General features: G+C 36.2%; 1 protein-coding gene across 1 annotated transcript in view; it reads left to right on the forward strand.

Moving 5' to 3' along the window:
- dhdh.1 (dihydrodiol dehydrogenase, tandem duplicate 1) overlaps positions 1 to 15,740 on the forward strand; it is an 18,168-nt gene extending 2,428 nt beyond the window's left edge. The window contains exons 4-7 of the mRNA XM_077194728.1: positions 11,895 to 12,147; positions 13,081 to 13,205; positions 14,031 to 14,181; positions 15,417 to 15,740. Of these exons, the coding sequence (XP_077050843.1) occupies positions 11,895 to 12,147; positions 13,081 to 13,205; positions 14,031 to 14,181; positions 15,417 to 15,526 (639 nt within the window). The 3' untranslated portion in view covers positions 15,527 to 15,740. The remainder of the gene's footprint in view (positions 1 to 11,894; positions 12,148 to 13,080; positions 13,206 to 14,030; positions 14,182 to 15,416) is intronic.
- Positions 15,741 to 16,209: the final 469 nt, after the last annotated feature.

Consider the following 16,209-nt stretch of genomic DNA (forward strand, 5'->3'; position numbering starts at 1 on the left):
GAGAGACCTTCTGTCTCAGGCAGGGGATGCAATAGTGCACCCCCGGCAGGGGATTTGTGAACTGTGGGTTTGGCCTCTGAGGGGGCCCAACTCATAGAGAGTGGTCTCTCAACCGAGGTTGTTGAGACCGTTCTAAGCTCCAGAGCTCCCGCTACGAGGAAACTATATACACTATTTCGAGAGTTTTTCACTTCTTGGTGTTACCAGCGTCAGTGGGATCCAGTTCACTGTTCAGTAAACACAGTATTCGAGTTTCTGCAAGAACGCTTTGTATCAGGTCTATGTCCTTCCATGCTTAAGGTATACGTGGCGGCCATTGCGGCTTTCCACGCCCTGGTGGGTAGTACATTTTTGGGTCGAGACCCCCTGATCACTTGTTTCCTTCGTGGCACTTTGAGGCTGAGGCCTGCAACTTGCACTAGGGTGCTGGCTTGGGACCTTGCAATAGTTCTAGAAGGCCTATCTGGGGCGCCCTTCGAGCCCTTAGATTTGGTCTCAGAGAAGTTCCTTTCTTTTAAGACTATTTTCTGCTAGCTATTTCGTCCCTATAAGAGTCAGACCTTCAGGCCCTTTCGGTCCCCACCTGCCTTGAGTGCACCGGGGATGGCCAAGGCTATCTTACCCGAAACATGGATATGTTCCAAAGGTGCCGACCATTATTCCGAGGCCTATTGTGCTGCAGGTTTCTGTCCTCCCCCGGTTTATCGGACCAGGAAAAGCTGAACCTTTTGTGCCCAGTGCGAGCACTGGACACTTATGTTCATCGGACTTCTCTGTCGAGAAAATCCAACCTATTGAGCAATTAGATAGTCGAGACTATTCTGCTTGCTTTTGAGTCCTCTGGCCAACCACTTGGTGGTCAGGGCTCATTCCACTAGAAGTATGGCTTCTAAGCTTTATTATCTGGAGTTCTCTCCAATACGTTTGTGATGTGGCGGGCTGGTCCTTACCGCTCACATTCGTGAGGTTTTACAGCTTGGACCTGGATGCTGCCCCAGGTTCCCAGGTGCTTCTTACTTAGTTTGCCGACAGTTTTATCATCTGGCATTTTTGTAAGTACGGCGGATTGGGTATTCTCGTTCCCAAAGCGTCATCGACGCATCGCGAGTTCCCTCGAAAGGGAACGTCTCAGGTTACGACTGTAACCCTAGTTCCCTGAGAAGGGAACGAGACGATGCGTCGCCCTGCCATACTTCCTGCATCCCTGCGATCGACTTTGCTTCGGCTCTAGAAGCTAACGCGAGTAACGCACCGGATGTGCTTATATCCTTTCCTGGTCATGACGTCACCCGCCCGTGGCGTTCATTCATTCCATTGGACTAGTTGACATACGTGCTTCAGAGGTAATCACGCGAAGGCGTTCCCAAAGCGTCATCGACGCATCGTCTCGTTCCCTTCTCAGGGAACTAGGGTTACAGTCGTAACCTGAGACGTTCTTCAACAAACACTCTTCACTTCTATAACAAACACTTTTCTCTTCTTCAACAAACTCTTCAGTTCTTCAACAAACACTCTTCACTTCTATAACAAACACTCTTCACTTCTTCAACACTCTTTAGTTCTTCAACAAACTCTTCAGTTCTTCAACAAACACTCTTCACGTCTTCAACAAACACTCTTCAGTTCTTCAACAAACACTCTTCACTTCTATAACAAACACTCTTCACTTTTTCAACAAACACTCTTCAGTTCTTCAACAAACACTCTTCAGTTCTTCAACAAACACTCTTCACTTTTATAACAAACACTCTTCAGTTCTTCAACAAACTCTTCAGTTCTTCAACAAACACTCTTCAGTTCTTCAACAAACACTATTCACTTCTTCAACAAACACTCTTCAGTTCTTCAACAAACACTCTTCACTTCTTCAACAAACACTCTTCACTTCTTCAACAAACACTCTTCACTTCTTCAACAAACACTCTTCACTTCTTCAACAAACACTCTTCACTTCTATAACAAACACTCTTCAGTTCTTCAACAAACACTCTTCAGTTCTTCAACAAACACTCTTCACTTCTTCAACAAACACTCTTCAGTTATTCAAAAAACACTCTTCACTTCTTCAACAAGCACTCTTCACTTCTTCAACAAACACTCTTCACTTCTATAACAAACACTCTTCACTTCTTCAACAAACACTCTTCACTTCTTCATCAAACACTCTTCACTTCTTCAACAAACACTCTTCACTTCTTCAACAAACACTCATCACTTCTTCAACAAACACTCTTCAGTTCTTCAACAAATACTCTTCAGTTCTTCAACAAACACTCTTCAGTTCTTCAACAAACACTCTTCAATTCTTCAACAAACACTCTTCACTTCTATAACAAACACTCTTCACTTCTTCAACACTCTTTAGTTCTTCAACAAACTCTTCAGTTCTTCAACAAACACTCTTCACGTCTTCAACAAACACTCTTCAGTTTTTCAACAAACACTCTTCACTTCTATAACAAACACTCTTCACTTTTTCAACAAACACTCTTCAGTTCTTCAACAAACACTCTTCAGTTCTTCAACAAACACTCTTCACTTTTATAACAAACACTCTTCAGTTCTTCAACAAACTCTTCAGTTCTTCAACAAACTCTTCAGTTCTTCAACAAACACTCTTCACTTCTTCAACAAACACTCTTCACTTCTTCAACAAACACTCTTCACTTCTTCAACAAACACTCTTCAGTTCTTCAACAAACACTCTTCACTTCTATAACAAACACTCTTCAGTTCTTCAACAAACACTCTTCAGTTCTTCAACAAACACTCTTCACTTCTTCAACAAACACTCTTCAGTTATTCAAAAAACACTCTTCACTTCTTCAACAAGCACTCTTCACTTCTTCAACAAACACTCTTCACTTCTATAACAAACACCCTTCACTTCTTCAACAAACACTCTTCACTTCTTCAACAAACACTCTTCACTTCTTCAACAAACACTCTTCACTTCTTCAACAAACACTCATCACTTCTTCAACAAACACTCTTCAGTTCTTCAACAAATACTCTTCAGTTCTTCAACAAACACTCTTCAGTTCTTCAACAAACACTCTTCAATTCTTCAACAAACACTCTTCACTTCTATAACAAACACTCTTCACTTCTTCAACACTCTTTAGTTCTTCAACAAACTCTTCAGTTCTTCAACAAACACTCTTCACGTCTTCAACAAACACTCTTCAGTTCTTCAACAAACACTCTTCACTTCTATAACAAACACTCTTCACTTTTTCAACAAACACTCTTCAGTTCTTCAACAAACACTCTTCAGTTCTTCAACAAACACTCTTCACTTTTATAACAAACACTCTTCAGTTCTTCAACAAACTCTTCAGTTCTTCAACAAACTCTTCAGTTCTTCAACAAACACTCTTCACTTCTTCAACAAACACTCTTCACTTCTTCAACAAACACTCTTCAGTTCTTCAACAAACACTCTTCACTTCTTCAACAAACACTCTTCACTTCTTCAACAAACACTCTTCACTTCTTCAACAAACACTCTTCACTTCTTCAACAAACACTCTTCAGTTCTTCAACCAACACTCTTCAGTTCTTCAACAAACACCCTTCAGTTCTTCAACAAACACTCTTCAGTTCTTCAACAAACACTCTTCACTTCTATAACAAACACTTTTCTCTTCTTCAACAAACTCTTCAGTTCTTCAACAAACACTCTTCAATTCTTCAACAAACACTCTTCACTTCTATAACAAACACTCTTCACTTCTTCAACACTCTTTAGTTCTTCATCAAACTCTTCAGTTCTTCAACAAACACTCTTCACGTCTTCAACAAACACTCTTCAGTTCTCCAACAAACACTCTTCACTTCTATAACAAACACTCTTCACTTTTTCAACAAACACTCTTCAGTTCTTCAACAAACACTCTTCAGTTCTTCAACAAACACTCTTCAATTCTTCAACAAACACTCTTCACTTCTATAACAAACACTCTTCACTTCTTCAACACTCTTTAGTTCTTCAACAAACTCTTCAGTTCTTCAACAAACACTCTTCACGTCTTCAACAAACACTCTTCAGTTTTTCAACAAACACTCTTCACTTCTATAACAAACACTCTTCACTTTTTCAACAAACACTCTTCAGTTCTTCAACAAACACTCTTCAGTTCTTCAACAAACACTCTTCACTTTTATAACAAACACTCTTCAGCTCTTCAACAAACTCTTCAGTTCTTCAACAAACTCTTCAGTTCTTCAACAAACACTCTTCACTTCTTCAACAAACACTCTTCACTTCTTCAACAAACACTCTTCACTTCTTCAACAAACACTCTTCAGTTCTTCAACAAACACTCTTCACTTCTATAACAAACACTCTTCAGTTCTTCAACAAACACTCTTCAGTTCTTCAACAAACACTCTTCACTTCTTCAACAAACACTCTTCAGTTATTCAAAAAACACTCTTCACTTCTTCAACAAGCACTCTTCACTTCTTCAACAAACACTCTTCACTTCTATAACAAACACTCTTCACTTCTTCAACAAACACTCTTCACTTCTTCAACAAACACTCTTCACTTCTTCAACAAACACTCTTCACTTCTTCAACAAACACTCATCACTTCTTCAACAAACACTCTTCAGTTCTTCAACAAATACTCTTCAGTTCATCAACAAACACTCTTCAGTTCTTCAACAAACACTCTTCAATTCTTCAACAAACACTCTTCACTTCTATAACAAACACTCTTCACTTCTTCAACACTCTTTAGTTCTTCAACAAACTCTTCAGTTCTTCAACAAACACTCTTCACTTCTTCAACAAACACTCTTCAGTTCTTCAACAAACACTCTTCACTTCTATAACAAACACTCTTCACTTCTTCAACAAACACTCTTCAGTTCTTCAACAAACACTCTTCAGTTCTTCAACAAACACTCTTCACTTCTTCAACAAACACTCTTCACTTCTTCAACAAACACTCTTCACTTCTTCAACAAACACTCTTCACTTCTTCAACAAACACTCTTCAGTTCTTCAACAAACACTCTTCACTTCTTCAACAAACACTCTTCACTTCTTCAACAAACACTCTTCACTTCTTCAACAAACACTCTTCAGTTCTTCAACAAACACTATTCACTTCTTCAACAAACACTCTTCACTTCTTCAACAAACACTCTTCACTTCTTCAACAAACACTCTTCACTTCTTCAACAAACACTCTTCACTTCTTCAACAAACACTCTTCAGTTCTTCAACAAACACTCTTCAGTTCTTCAACAAACACTCTTCACTTCTTCAACAAACACTCTTCACTTCTTCAACAAACATTCTTCACTTCTTCAACAAACTATTCAGTTCTTCAACAAACACTCTTCAGTTCTTCAACAAACACTCTTCACTTCTATAACAAACACTCTTCACTTCTTCAACAAACACTCTTCACTTCTTCAACAAACACTCTTCACTTCTATAACAAACACTCTTCACTTCTTCAACAAACACTCTTCAGTTCTTCAACAAACTCTTCAGTTCTTCAACAAACTCTTCACTTCTTCAACAAACACTCTTCAGTTCTTCAACAAACACTCTTCAGTTCTTCAACAAACACTCTTCACTTCTTCAACAAACACTCTTCAGTTCTTCAACAAACACTATTCACTTCTTCAACAAACACTCTTCACTTCTTCAACAAACACTATTCACTTCTTCAACAAACACTCTTCACTTCTTCAACAAACACTCTTCACTTCTTCAACAAACACTCTTCACTTCTTCAACAAACACTCTTCAGTTCTTCAACAAACACTCTTCAGTTCTTCAACAAACACTCTTCACTTCTTCAACAAACACTCTTCACTTCTTCAACAAACATTCTTCACTTCTTCAACAAACTATTCAGTTCTTCAACAAACACTCTTCAGTTCTTCAACAAACACTCTTCACTTCTATAACAAACACTCTTCACTTCTTCAACAAACACTCTTCACTTCTTCAACAAACACTCTTCACTTCTATAACAAACACTCTTCACTTCTTCAACAAACACTCTTCACTTCTTCAACAAACACTCTTCAGTTCTTCAACAAACTCTTCAGTTCTTCAACAAACTCTTCAGTTCTTCAACAAACACTCTTCACTTCTTCAACAAACACTCTTCAGTTCTTTAACAAACACTCTTCACTTCTTCAACAAACACTCTTCAGTTCTTCAACAAACACTCTTCCGTTCTTCAACAAACACTCTTCAGTTCTTCAACAAACACTCTTCACTTCTTCAACAAACACTCTTCAGTTCTTCAACAAACACTCTTCAGTTCTTCAACAAACTCTTCAGTTCTTCAACAAACTCTTCAGTTCTTCAACAAACACTCTTCACTTCTTCAACAAACACTCTTCAGTTCTTTAACAAACACTCTTCACTTCTATAACAAACACTCTTCACTTTTTCAACAAACACTCTTCAGTTCTTCAACAAACACTCTTCAGTTCTTCAACAAACACTCTTCACTTTTATAACAAACACTCTTCAGTTCTTCAACAAACTCTTCAGTTCTTCAACAAACTCTTCAGTTCTTCAACAAACACTCTTCACTTCTTCAACAAACACTCTTCACTTCTTCAACAAACACTCTTCAGTTCTTCAACAAACACTCTTCACTTCTTCAACAAACACTCTTCACTTCTTCAACAAACACTCTTCACTTCTTCAACAAACACTCTTCACTTCTTCAACAAACACTCTTCAGTTCTTCAACCAACACTCTTCAGTTCTTCAACAAACACCCTTCAGTTCTTCAACAAACACTCTTCAGTTCTTCAACAAACACTCTTCACTTCTATAACAAACACTTTTCTCTTCTTCAACAAACTCTTCAGTTCTTCAACAAACACTCTTCAATTCTTCAACAAACACTCTTCACTTCTATAACAAACACTCTTCACTTCTTCAACACTCTTTAGTTCTTCATCAAACTCTTCAGTTCTTCAACAAACACTCTTCACGTCTTCAACAAACACTCTTCAGTTCTCCAACAAACACTCTTCACTTCTATAACAAACACTCTTCACTTTTTCAACAAACACTCTTCAGTTCTTCAACAAACACTCTTCAGTTCTTCAACAAACACTCTTCAATTCTTCAACAAACACTCTTCACTTCTATAACAAACACTCTTCACTTCTTCAACACTCTTTAGTTCTTCAACAAACTCTTCAGTTCTTCAACAAACACTCTTCACGTCTTCAACAAACACTCTTCAGTTTTTCAACAAACACTCTTCACTTCTATAACAAACACTCTTCACTTTTTCAACAAACACTCTTCAGTTCTTCAACAAACACTCTTCAGTTCTTCAACAAACACTCTTCACTTTTATAACAAACACTCTTCAGCTCTTCAACAAACTCTTCAGTTCTTCAACAAACTCTTCAGTTCTTCAACAAACACTCTTCACTTCTTCAACAAACACTCTTCACTTCTTCAACAAACACTCTTCACTTCTTCAACAAACACTCTTCAGTTCTTCAACAAACACTCTTCACTTCTATAACAAACACTCTTCAGTTCTTCAACAAACACTCTTCAGTTCTTCAACAAACACTCTTCACTTCTTCAACAAACACTCTTCAGTTATTCAAAAAACACTCTTCACTTCTTCAACAAGCACTCTTCACTTCTTCAACAAACACTCTTCACTTCTATAACAAACACTCTTCACTTCTTCAACAAACACTCTTCACTTCTTCAACAAACACTCTTCACTTCTTCAACAAACACTCTTCACTTCTTCAACAAACACTCATCACTTCTTCAACAAACACTCTTCAGTTCTTCAACAAATACTCTTCAGTTCATCAACAAACACTCTTCAGTTCTTCAACAAACACTCTTCAATTCTTCAACAAACACTCTTCACTTCTATAACAAACACTCTTCACTTCTTCAACACTCTTTAGTTCTTCAACAAACTCTTCAGTTCTTCAACAAACACTCTTCACGTCTTCAACAAACACTCTTCAGTTCTTCAACAAACACTCTTCACTTCTATAACAAACACTCTTCACTTTTTCAACAAACACTCTTCAGTTCTTCAACAAACACTCTTCAGTTCTTCAACAAACACTCTTCACTTTTATAACAAACACTCTTCAGTTCTTCAACAAACTCTTCAGTTCTTCAACAAACTCTTCAGTTCTTCAACAAACACTCTTCACTTCTTCAACAAACACTCTTCACTTCTTCAACAAACACTCTTCAGTTCTTCAACAAACACTCTTCACTTCTTCAACAAACACTCTTCACTTCTTCAACAAACACTCTTCACTTCTTCAACAAACACTCTTCACTTCTTCAACAAACACTCTTCAGTTCTTCAACCAACACTCTTCAGTTCTTCAACAAACACCCTTCAGTTCTTCAACAAACACTCTTCAGTTCTTCAACAAACACTCTTCACTTCTATAACAAACACTTTTCTCTTCTTCAACAAACTCTTCAGTTCTTCAACAAACACTCTTCAATTCTTCAACAAACACTCTTCACTTCTATAACAAACACTCTTCACTTCTTCAACACTCTTTAGTTCTTCAACAAACTCTTCAGTTCTTCAACAAACACTCTTCACGTCTTCAACAAACACTCTTCAGTTCTCCAACAAACACTCTTCACTTCTATAACAAACACTCTTCACTTTTTCAACAAACACTCTTCAGTTCTTCAACAAACACTCTTCAGTTCTTCAACAAACACTCTTCACTTTTATAACAAACACTCTTCAGTTCTTCAACAAACTCTTCAGTTCTTCAACAAACACTCTTCAGTTCTTCAACAAACACTCTTCACTTCTTCAACAAACACTCTTCACTTCTTCAGCAAACACTCTTCACTTCTTCAACAAACACTCTTCACTTCTTCAACAAACACTCTTCAGTTCTTCAACAAACACTCTTCACTTCTTCAACAAACACTCTTCACTTCTTCAACAAACACTCTTCAGTTCTTCAACAAACACTCTTCACTTCTATAACAAACACTCTTCAGTTCTTCAACAGACACTCTTCAGTTCTTCAACAAACACTCTTCACTTCTTCAACAAACACTCTTCAGTTATTCAAAAAACACTCTTCACTTCTTCAACAAACACTCTTCACTTCTTCAACAAACACTCTTCACTTCTTCAACAAACACTCTTCACTTCTATGACAAACACTCTTCACTTCTTCAACAAACACTCTTCACTTCTTCAACAAACACTCTTCACTTCTTCAACAAACACTCTTCACTTCTTCAACAAACACTCTTCACTTCTATAACAAACACTCTTCACTTCTTCAACAAACACTCTTCACTTCTTCAACAAACACTCTTCACTTCTTCAACAAACACTCTTCACTTCTTCAACAAACACTCTTCAGTTCTTCAACAAATACTCTTCAGTTCTTCAACAAACACTCTTCAGTTCTTCAACAAACACTCTTCACTTCTTCAACAAACACTCTGTACTTCTTCAACAAACACTCTTCACGTCTTCAACAAACACTCTTCAGTTCTTCAACAAACACTCTTCACTTCTATAACAAACACTCTTCACTTCTTCAACAAACACTCTTCAGTTCTTCAACAAACACTCTTCAGTTCTTCAACAAACACTCTTCACTTCTTCAACAAACACTCTTCACTTCTTCAACAAACACTCTTCACTTCTTCAACAAACACTCTTCACTTCTTCAACAAACACTCTTCAGTTCTTCAACAAACACTCTTCACTTCTTCAACAAACACTCTTCACTTCTTCAACAAACACTCTTCACTTCTTCAACAAACACTCTTCAGTTCTTCAACAAACACTATTCACTTCTTCAACAAACACTCTTCACTTCTTCAACAAACACTCTTCACTTCTTCAACAAACACTCTTCACTTCTTCAACAAACACTCTTCACTTCTTCAACAAACACTCTTCAGTTCTTCAACAAACACTCTTCAGTTCTTCAACAAACACTCTTCACTTCTTCAACAAACACTCTTCACTTCTTCAACAAACATTCTTCACTTCTTCAACAAACTATTCAGTTCTTCAACAAACACTCTTCAGTTCTTCAACAAACACTCTTCACTTCTATAACAAACACTCTTCACTTCTTCAACAAACACTCTTCACTTCTTCAACAAACACTCTTCACTTCTATAACAAACACTCTTCACTTCTTCAACAAACACTCTTCAGTTCTTCAACAAACTCTTCAGTTCTTCAACAAACTCTTCACTTCTTCAACAAACACTCTTCAGTTCTTCAACAAACACTCTTCAGTTCTTCAACAAACACTCTTCACTTCTTCAACAAACACTCTTCAGTTCTTCAACAAACACTATTCACTTCTTCAACAAACACTCTTCACTTCTTCAACAAACACTATTCACTTCTTCAACAAACACTCTTCACTTCTTCAACAAACACTCTTCACTTCTTCAACAAACACTCTTCACTTCTTCAACAAACACTCTTCACTTCTTCAACAAACACTCTTCAGTTCTTCAACAAACACTCTTCAGTTCTTCAACAAACACTCTTCACTTCTTCAACAAACACTCTTCACTTCTTCAACAAACATTCTTCACTTCTTCAACAAACTATTCAGTTCTTCAACAAACACTCTTCAGTTCTTCAACAAACACTCTTCACTTCTATAACAAACACTCTTCACTTCTTCAACAAACACTCTTCACTTCTTCAACAAACACTCTTCACTTCTATAACAAACACTCTTCACTTCTTCAACAAACACTCTTCACTTCTTCAACAAACACTCTTCAGTTCTTCAACAAACTCTTCAGTTCTTCAACAAACTCTTCAGTTCTTCAACAAACACTCTTCACTTCTTCAACAAACACTCTTCAGTTCTTTAACAAACACTCTTCACTTCTTCAACAAACACTCTTCAGTTCTTCAACAAACACTCTTCCGTTCTTCAACAAACACTCTTCAGTTCTTCAACAAACACTCTTCACTTCTTCAACAAACACTCTTCAGTTCTTCAACAAACACTCTTCAGTTCTTCAACAAACTCTTCAGTTCTTCAACAAACTCTTCAGTTCTTCAACAAACACTCTTCACTTCTTCAACAAACACTCTTCAGTTCTTTAACAAACACTCTTCACTTCTTCAACAAACACTCTTCACTTCTTCAACAAACACTCTTCAGTTCATCAACAAACACTCTTCACTTCTTCAACAAACACTCTTCACTTCTTCAACAAACACCCTTCACTTCTTCAACAAACACTCTTCACTTCTATAACAAACACTCTTCACTTCTTCAACAAACACGTGTAACATATTCATGCAGACAACTGCAAAACAGTTCAGTAGTGCGTCAGAATTAATCAATCAATAAAAAACAAGTGCAACTCTGATTTATAAATACATTACAATTTAAATAAAATGTGTAATAAACTAAATATAAACTAAATTAACAAGCGTTACAGTTACTGTATTAATGATTATGGTAACACTATTTTACAGTGTTTTTATTACATTCTCTCTCTCTCTCTCTGTCTCTCTCTCTCTCTCTGTCACTCTCTCTCTCTCTCTCTCTCTCTGTCACTCTCTCTCTCTCTCTCTCTCTCTCTCTTCCTCTCTCTCTCTGTCTCTCTCTCTCTCTCTGTCTCTCTGTCTCTCTGTCTCTCTCTGTCTCTCTCTCTCTCTCTGTCTCTCTCTCTCTCTTCCTCTCTCTTCAATTCAATTCAATTTATTTCAAATGTGCTTTATTGGCATGACAATTTTTTCAATGTATTGCCAAAGCATTTCCAATTGTCATACATGTACATAAAAATACATAAAAATAAAGCAACATAAATAAAATAAAAATTTAATAAAAGTAAAAAAAAAAGTAAAATGTCTCTCTCTCTGTCAGGCCGTGTGGTCCAGGTGTTTCCCCGTGTACGCTGAGGTGGACCGGCTCCTCTCAGAGAACACTATCGGTGAGGTGAAGATGGTGCAGGTGTATTTCGGCTTGCCTCTTCTGGACCGGACCCGCACCACACAGAGAGATCAGGGTGGAGGAGCTCTTCTGGACATCGGCATCTACTGTCTTCAGTTCGCTCTGATGGTGTTCAAGGGGGAAAAACCCCAGTCCATCCACGCCACAGGGGTCCTGCTGCCCTCGGGTGCTGACCAGATCCACTGACACTGACACACACCAGCAGATCACACTTTCAGTGTCTCAGTCTGTCAGGCCTGTGTTGCCTTAGTAGATGTTGTCCTATTACGGAAACAAGTAAAATACTAAATATACTGAGTTTCAAAATTAGCTTTTTTTTATATATATATGTCTATATAATTTAGTTTTTAGTTTGAGTGTATTTATTATATCTTATGATAGTATTATAGTTTTTGTTAATATTTTGAAATCAATTTTATTTTTACGTTTTTATGTTTTCACTTTGATTTCAGTTAAAGTTTTAGTAATATTGTTGTGTTTTAGTCATTTTTATTAGTTTTAGTTTTTTTTTAAATTTTTGTATAATTTTAGTTTATATCTTAGTTTTTCTTATATATATATAGTTTTTGTTAAGATTTTAAATTTTAGTTTATTTTTACAAGTTCTATTCTCCCTTTAATTTCAGTTCAATGTTTAATAATTTTAGTATATATATACATATTTATTTATTTATAATTATATCTTAGTTTGATACTTTTATAGTTTTTGATAGTATTTAAAATTATATTTCATTTGTTTACAATTTCTATTTTAATTTAATTTCAGTTAAAGTTTTAGTAATTTTTATTAGTTGTTGTTTTTTAAATATGTCAATATAGTTTTAGTTTATTCATATCCTAGTATAATTGAGATACTAATATTGTTTTTGTTAATATTTTGAATTTTTATTTTTCCATTTTCTGTTTTCACTTTAATTTTAGCTCATGTTTTAGTAATATCTTGTTGGTCATTTCTTTTTATTTTAATTTTTTTAATTTTTGATTTTTAGTTCTTCAACTTCTGCCTGTGTCTAAAATATAACTGTCACCACCACATTGTTTACAGCCAATATTCTAGTGCGACAAAGGTTTTTTTCTGAGATGTTTTCTGTGTGTGTCAGGAGTGGACGAGTCGATGGTGGTGGTGTTGAAATTCTCCGGGAACAGGATGGCTTCATGTACTTGCACTCTCTCCTGTTTGCTCTCGAACGACGCCACCATCTGTGGAACCAGAGGAACCATCAGAGTGAGAACACACACACACACACACACACACACACACACACTTACCGTGGTGCTTCGTTTCACATCATTTTACAGGCACAATTCAAAGCGACTAACATTGCATTCAAGATATGCATAGGGGTGTAACAATATGTCACGTCACAATATATCGCAATACAAAAATGCATCAATATTTATCATGGATGGTGACAATTTCTATTGTGTATAGTTCACCCAAAATAAAAAATACCGTGTGAGAAGAGTTTTAGTGTCAGTACTACATTAAACTACTATATATAATGTATAATAATGCAATGGGGGAATATTTGTGTGTGCTGATAATGCCAAATGTCTGATGTCACCAGTAAAAAGTGGCCTACATTATTGTTTTAAATATATCTAGTCAGTGAAAGAGTACAAGCATATTAGTCTAAAACGAATCAGTATTTTCAGCTTCAGAATCATGAATATTTTTATTCTGGTGTCTCTATTTTCTTTTGCTTTGGGTTTCCAACACCAAGCCCAAGACTATTCATTTACACACACAATACACCAAATTGAGCATTTTAACCAACAGGACATTTTTTGTTAACCTTTTACCAAATGTCTTGGAGTATCGCAATTATATCGTATCGTGATATGTATCGAATCGTGACATTAGGGTATCGTAACACCCCTAGCATCTACTATTGCATGCATGCATTCCCTGGGAGTCGAACCCATGACCTTGGTGTTGCTTGCGCCGTGATCTACTGTTTGAGTTCCAGCTGTAATTACAAACCAGTGTTGTTTAGTGCAGAATAATGCATTTTCATAGGGTTATGCGCACTGATCTGTCGTCTGTTAGGTGGCGAATCCCATGCACTGCCCAACCACTGTGGAAGTGAACGGGATGAAGACGGAGTTCCCTCTCCCTGAGCCCGCGATGCGTCTGAACTTCGAGAACAGCACCGGACTGAGATACGAGGCAGAAGAAGTGAGACGCTGCCTCCTGAAAGGTAACACACACTTAAACACAACATGTGAAGTATCTCATGAGTTCTGGGTGTCATGCATCCGTCCTGGGGTGCATTTCCCAAAGCCGTAGTTGCTAACCTGTTATGGGAAATTGCATTGCAACCAACAAAGTTGCTAAGTTAACTTAGTTAGCAACTATGGTTTTGGGAAACGCACCCCTGAGCGTCTCTCATCTGTCTTTTTTAATGAAAAATTTTTTTAAACTTTTTTTGTCATGCTTGCAAACCGTACAGAGATGACATTTATGACATACAACTTTGTATACAATACACAAAATATATCAACGATATGTTCAATCTCATCTGAAGGATACTTTTACTGAATTCGTAACCGTGAATTAAATCTCTATTCTCTACTGTTCTGCATTTACACTTTATCACAGGCTTTTTATTATTCTGGTTCACTCTTCAAGTTCTGTATTGAAAATATTGAAGAAGAAAAAATAACAATGATTTGCTAAAAAAAAAAAAAAAAAAAAAAACTTGCAAAGGAAAAACAGGAGAAGATAGAAAAAAAAGACCATGAGGGTAAAATATTATTTTATACATAAGTTAGGGTGTACATATTAAAATCATTACAAATTGAGGTTGTTTTACTTGCTTTCTTATTTACTGAGGATGAAATGGTGTTAAGGTACTGTTTAAATTCTTTAAAAAAAAACAAGAAAAACTGAAGAAAAAAAATACCAAGAAAATAAATTAAATTCATCACAAAGCAAGCTATGTTTTTAGTAGGGTCAAAATCAAAGTATCCAAAAATAATGTCTTTAAAGGTTACGGATTTATCTTGCTGGATATTATCTTAAATAAATTTGTCAATATTTTTCCATCATTGTTCAGTATAGAAACAAGACCAAAATAAATTATAAACAGTTTCTGTGTGAACTTGGCAAAATGAGCATTTTGTGTCAATATTAATTTTATATTTAATCATAAAATATTGAACAGGGTCAAATTTATTTATTATTTTGAAAGACAATCCCCGATTCCTTTACTTTATAAGTGAGAAAATATTTGTAAAAAAAAATTCCAATTTAAATTTTTAATAAATTATTCCAGTAAAAGATTGCAGGAGATACAGAAATAAAATAGTGTCTTTCTGTCCTTGTTTTCTGAAAAACATATTTCACTTATTGAAGTTTCTATCGGTTCAGGAAAAGTAGTAGTTGTATTAAAAGGGTGAATGCAATTTTTAAAAACTCTCATCTGTGTTTCAGGACTGAAGGAGAGCATTAAAATGTCCCTGACAGACTCAGAGCTTCTGACTGCGATCATGGATGAGGCCCGGAGGCAGGTGGGCGTGGTTTATGAGCAGGACAGCCAATGACTGCCCTCCATTCATGATTGATCTGAGGCCTGATTGGACGGTGCTACTCAAGAAAAGATTTCGTTTGAACATTTGTGTAATAAACAGTCATGTGTGTGAATATTGTGCACAATAAACATAGTTTCACCATGATAGTCAAACGAGTGATGCTGAATGTGAATTTTAGTTTGTCCAAAATATTGTATAGCACAAATATAAAGCATGGACATATTTTTTTGTGTCTCTGGAATATAATTTGGGTCTGAATGGGTTAAGATGGATTTTTCATTATCATAAAAATTGTTGTATAGTGTAAAGTGGTTCACATAAAACTAAAATATAGAAGGCAGTATACAGTGCACACACTGCTCAATTCTGAAAGTTTGTCACCATCTGCTGGTTCTTACAGTAGTGATGCGAGAAACGAATCTTTTCGAAACTCTGAATCAATTGAACCAATTCTTTCACAAAACGATTCACTGATTCGAAGTTCTGAAACGCGTGACCCCTGCTGGACAAAACAGTGTAAATGCTAGGACAACTCAGCCAAAAGATGCATAAAACACCTTTTACAAACCAATTGCAAATGTTTTATTGACAGCGTGGTCTATTCAATACAATTAACTAATAATCTAATACCATTACATATGAGGTGTCTGCATATTAATATGTGTTATTTTATTCAAATGTATGGCTTGTTTTAT

The sequence above is a fragment of the Siphateles boraxobius genome, unplaced genomic scaffold (genome assembly GCF_051911475.1).
Source record: "Siphateles boraxobius isolate OS27281-9 unplaced genomic scaffold, OSU_SipBor_1 32, whole genome shotgun sequence".
Lineage (NCBI taxonomy): Eukaryota > Metazoa > Chordata > Actinopteri > Cypriniformes > Leuciscidae > Siphateles > Siphateles boraxobius.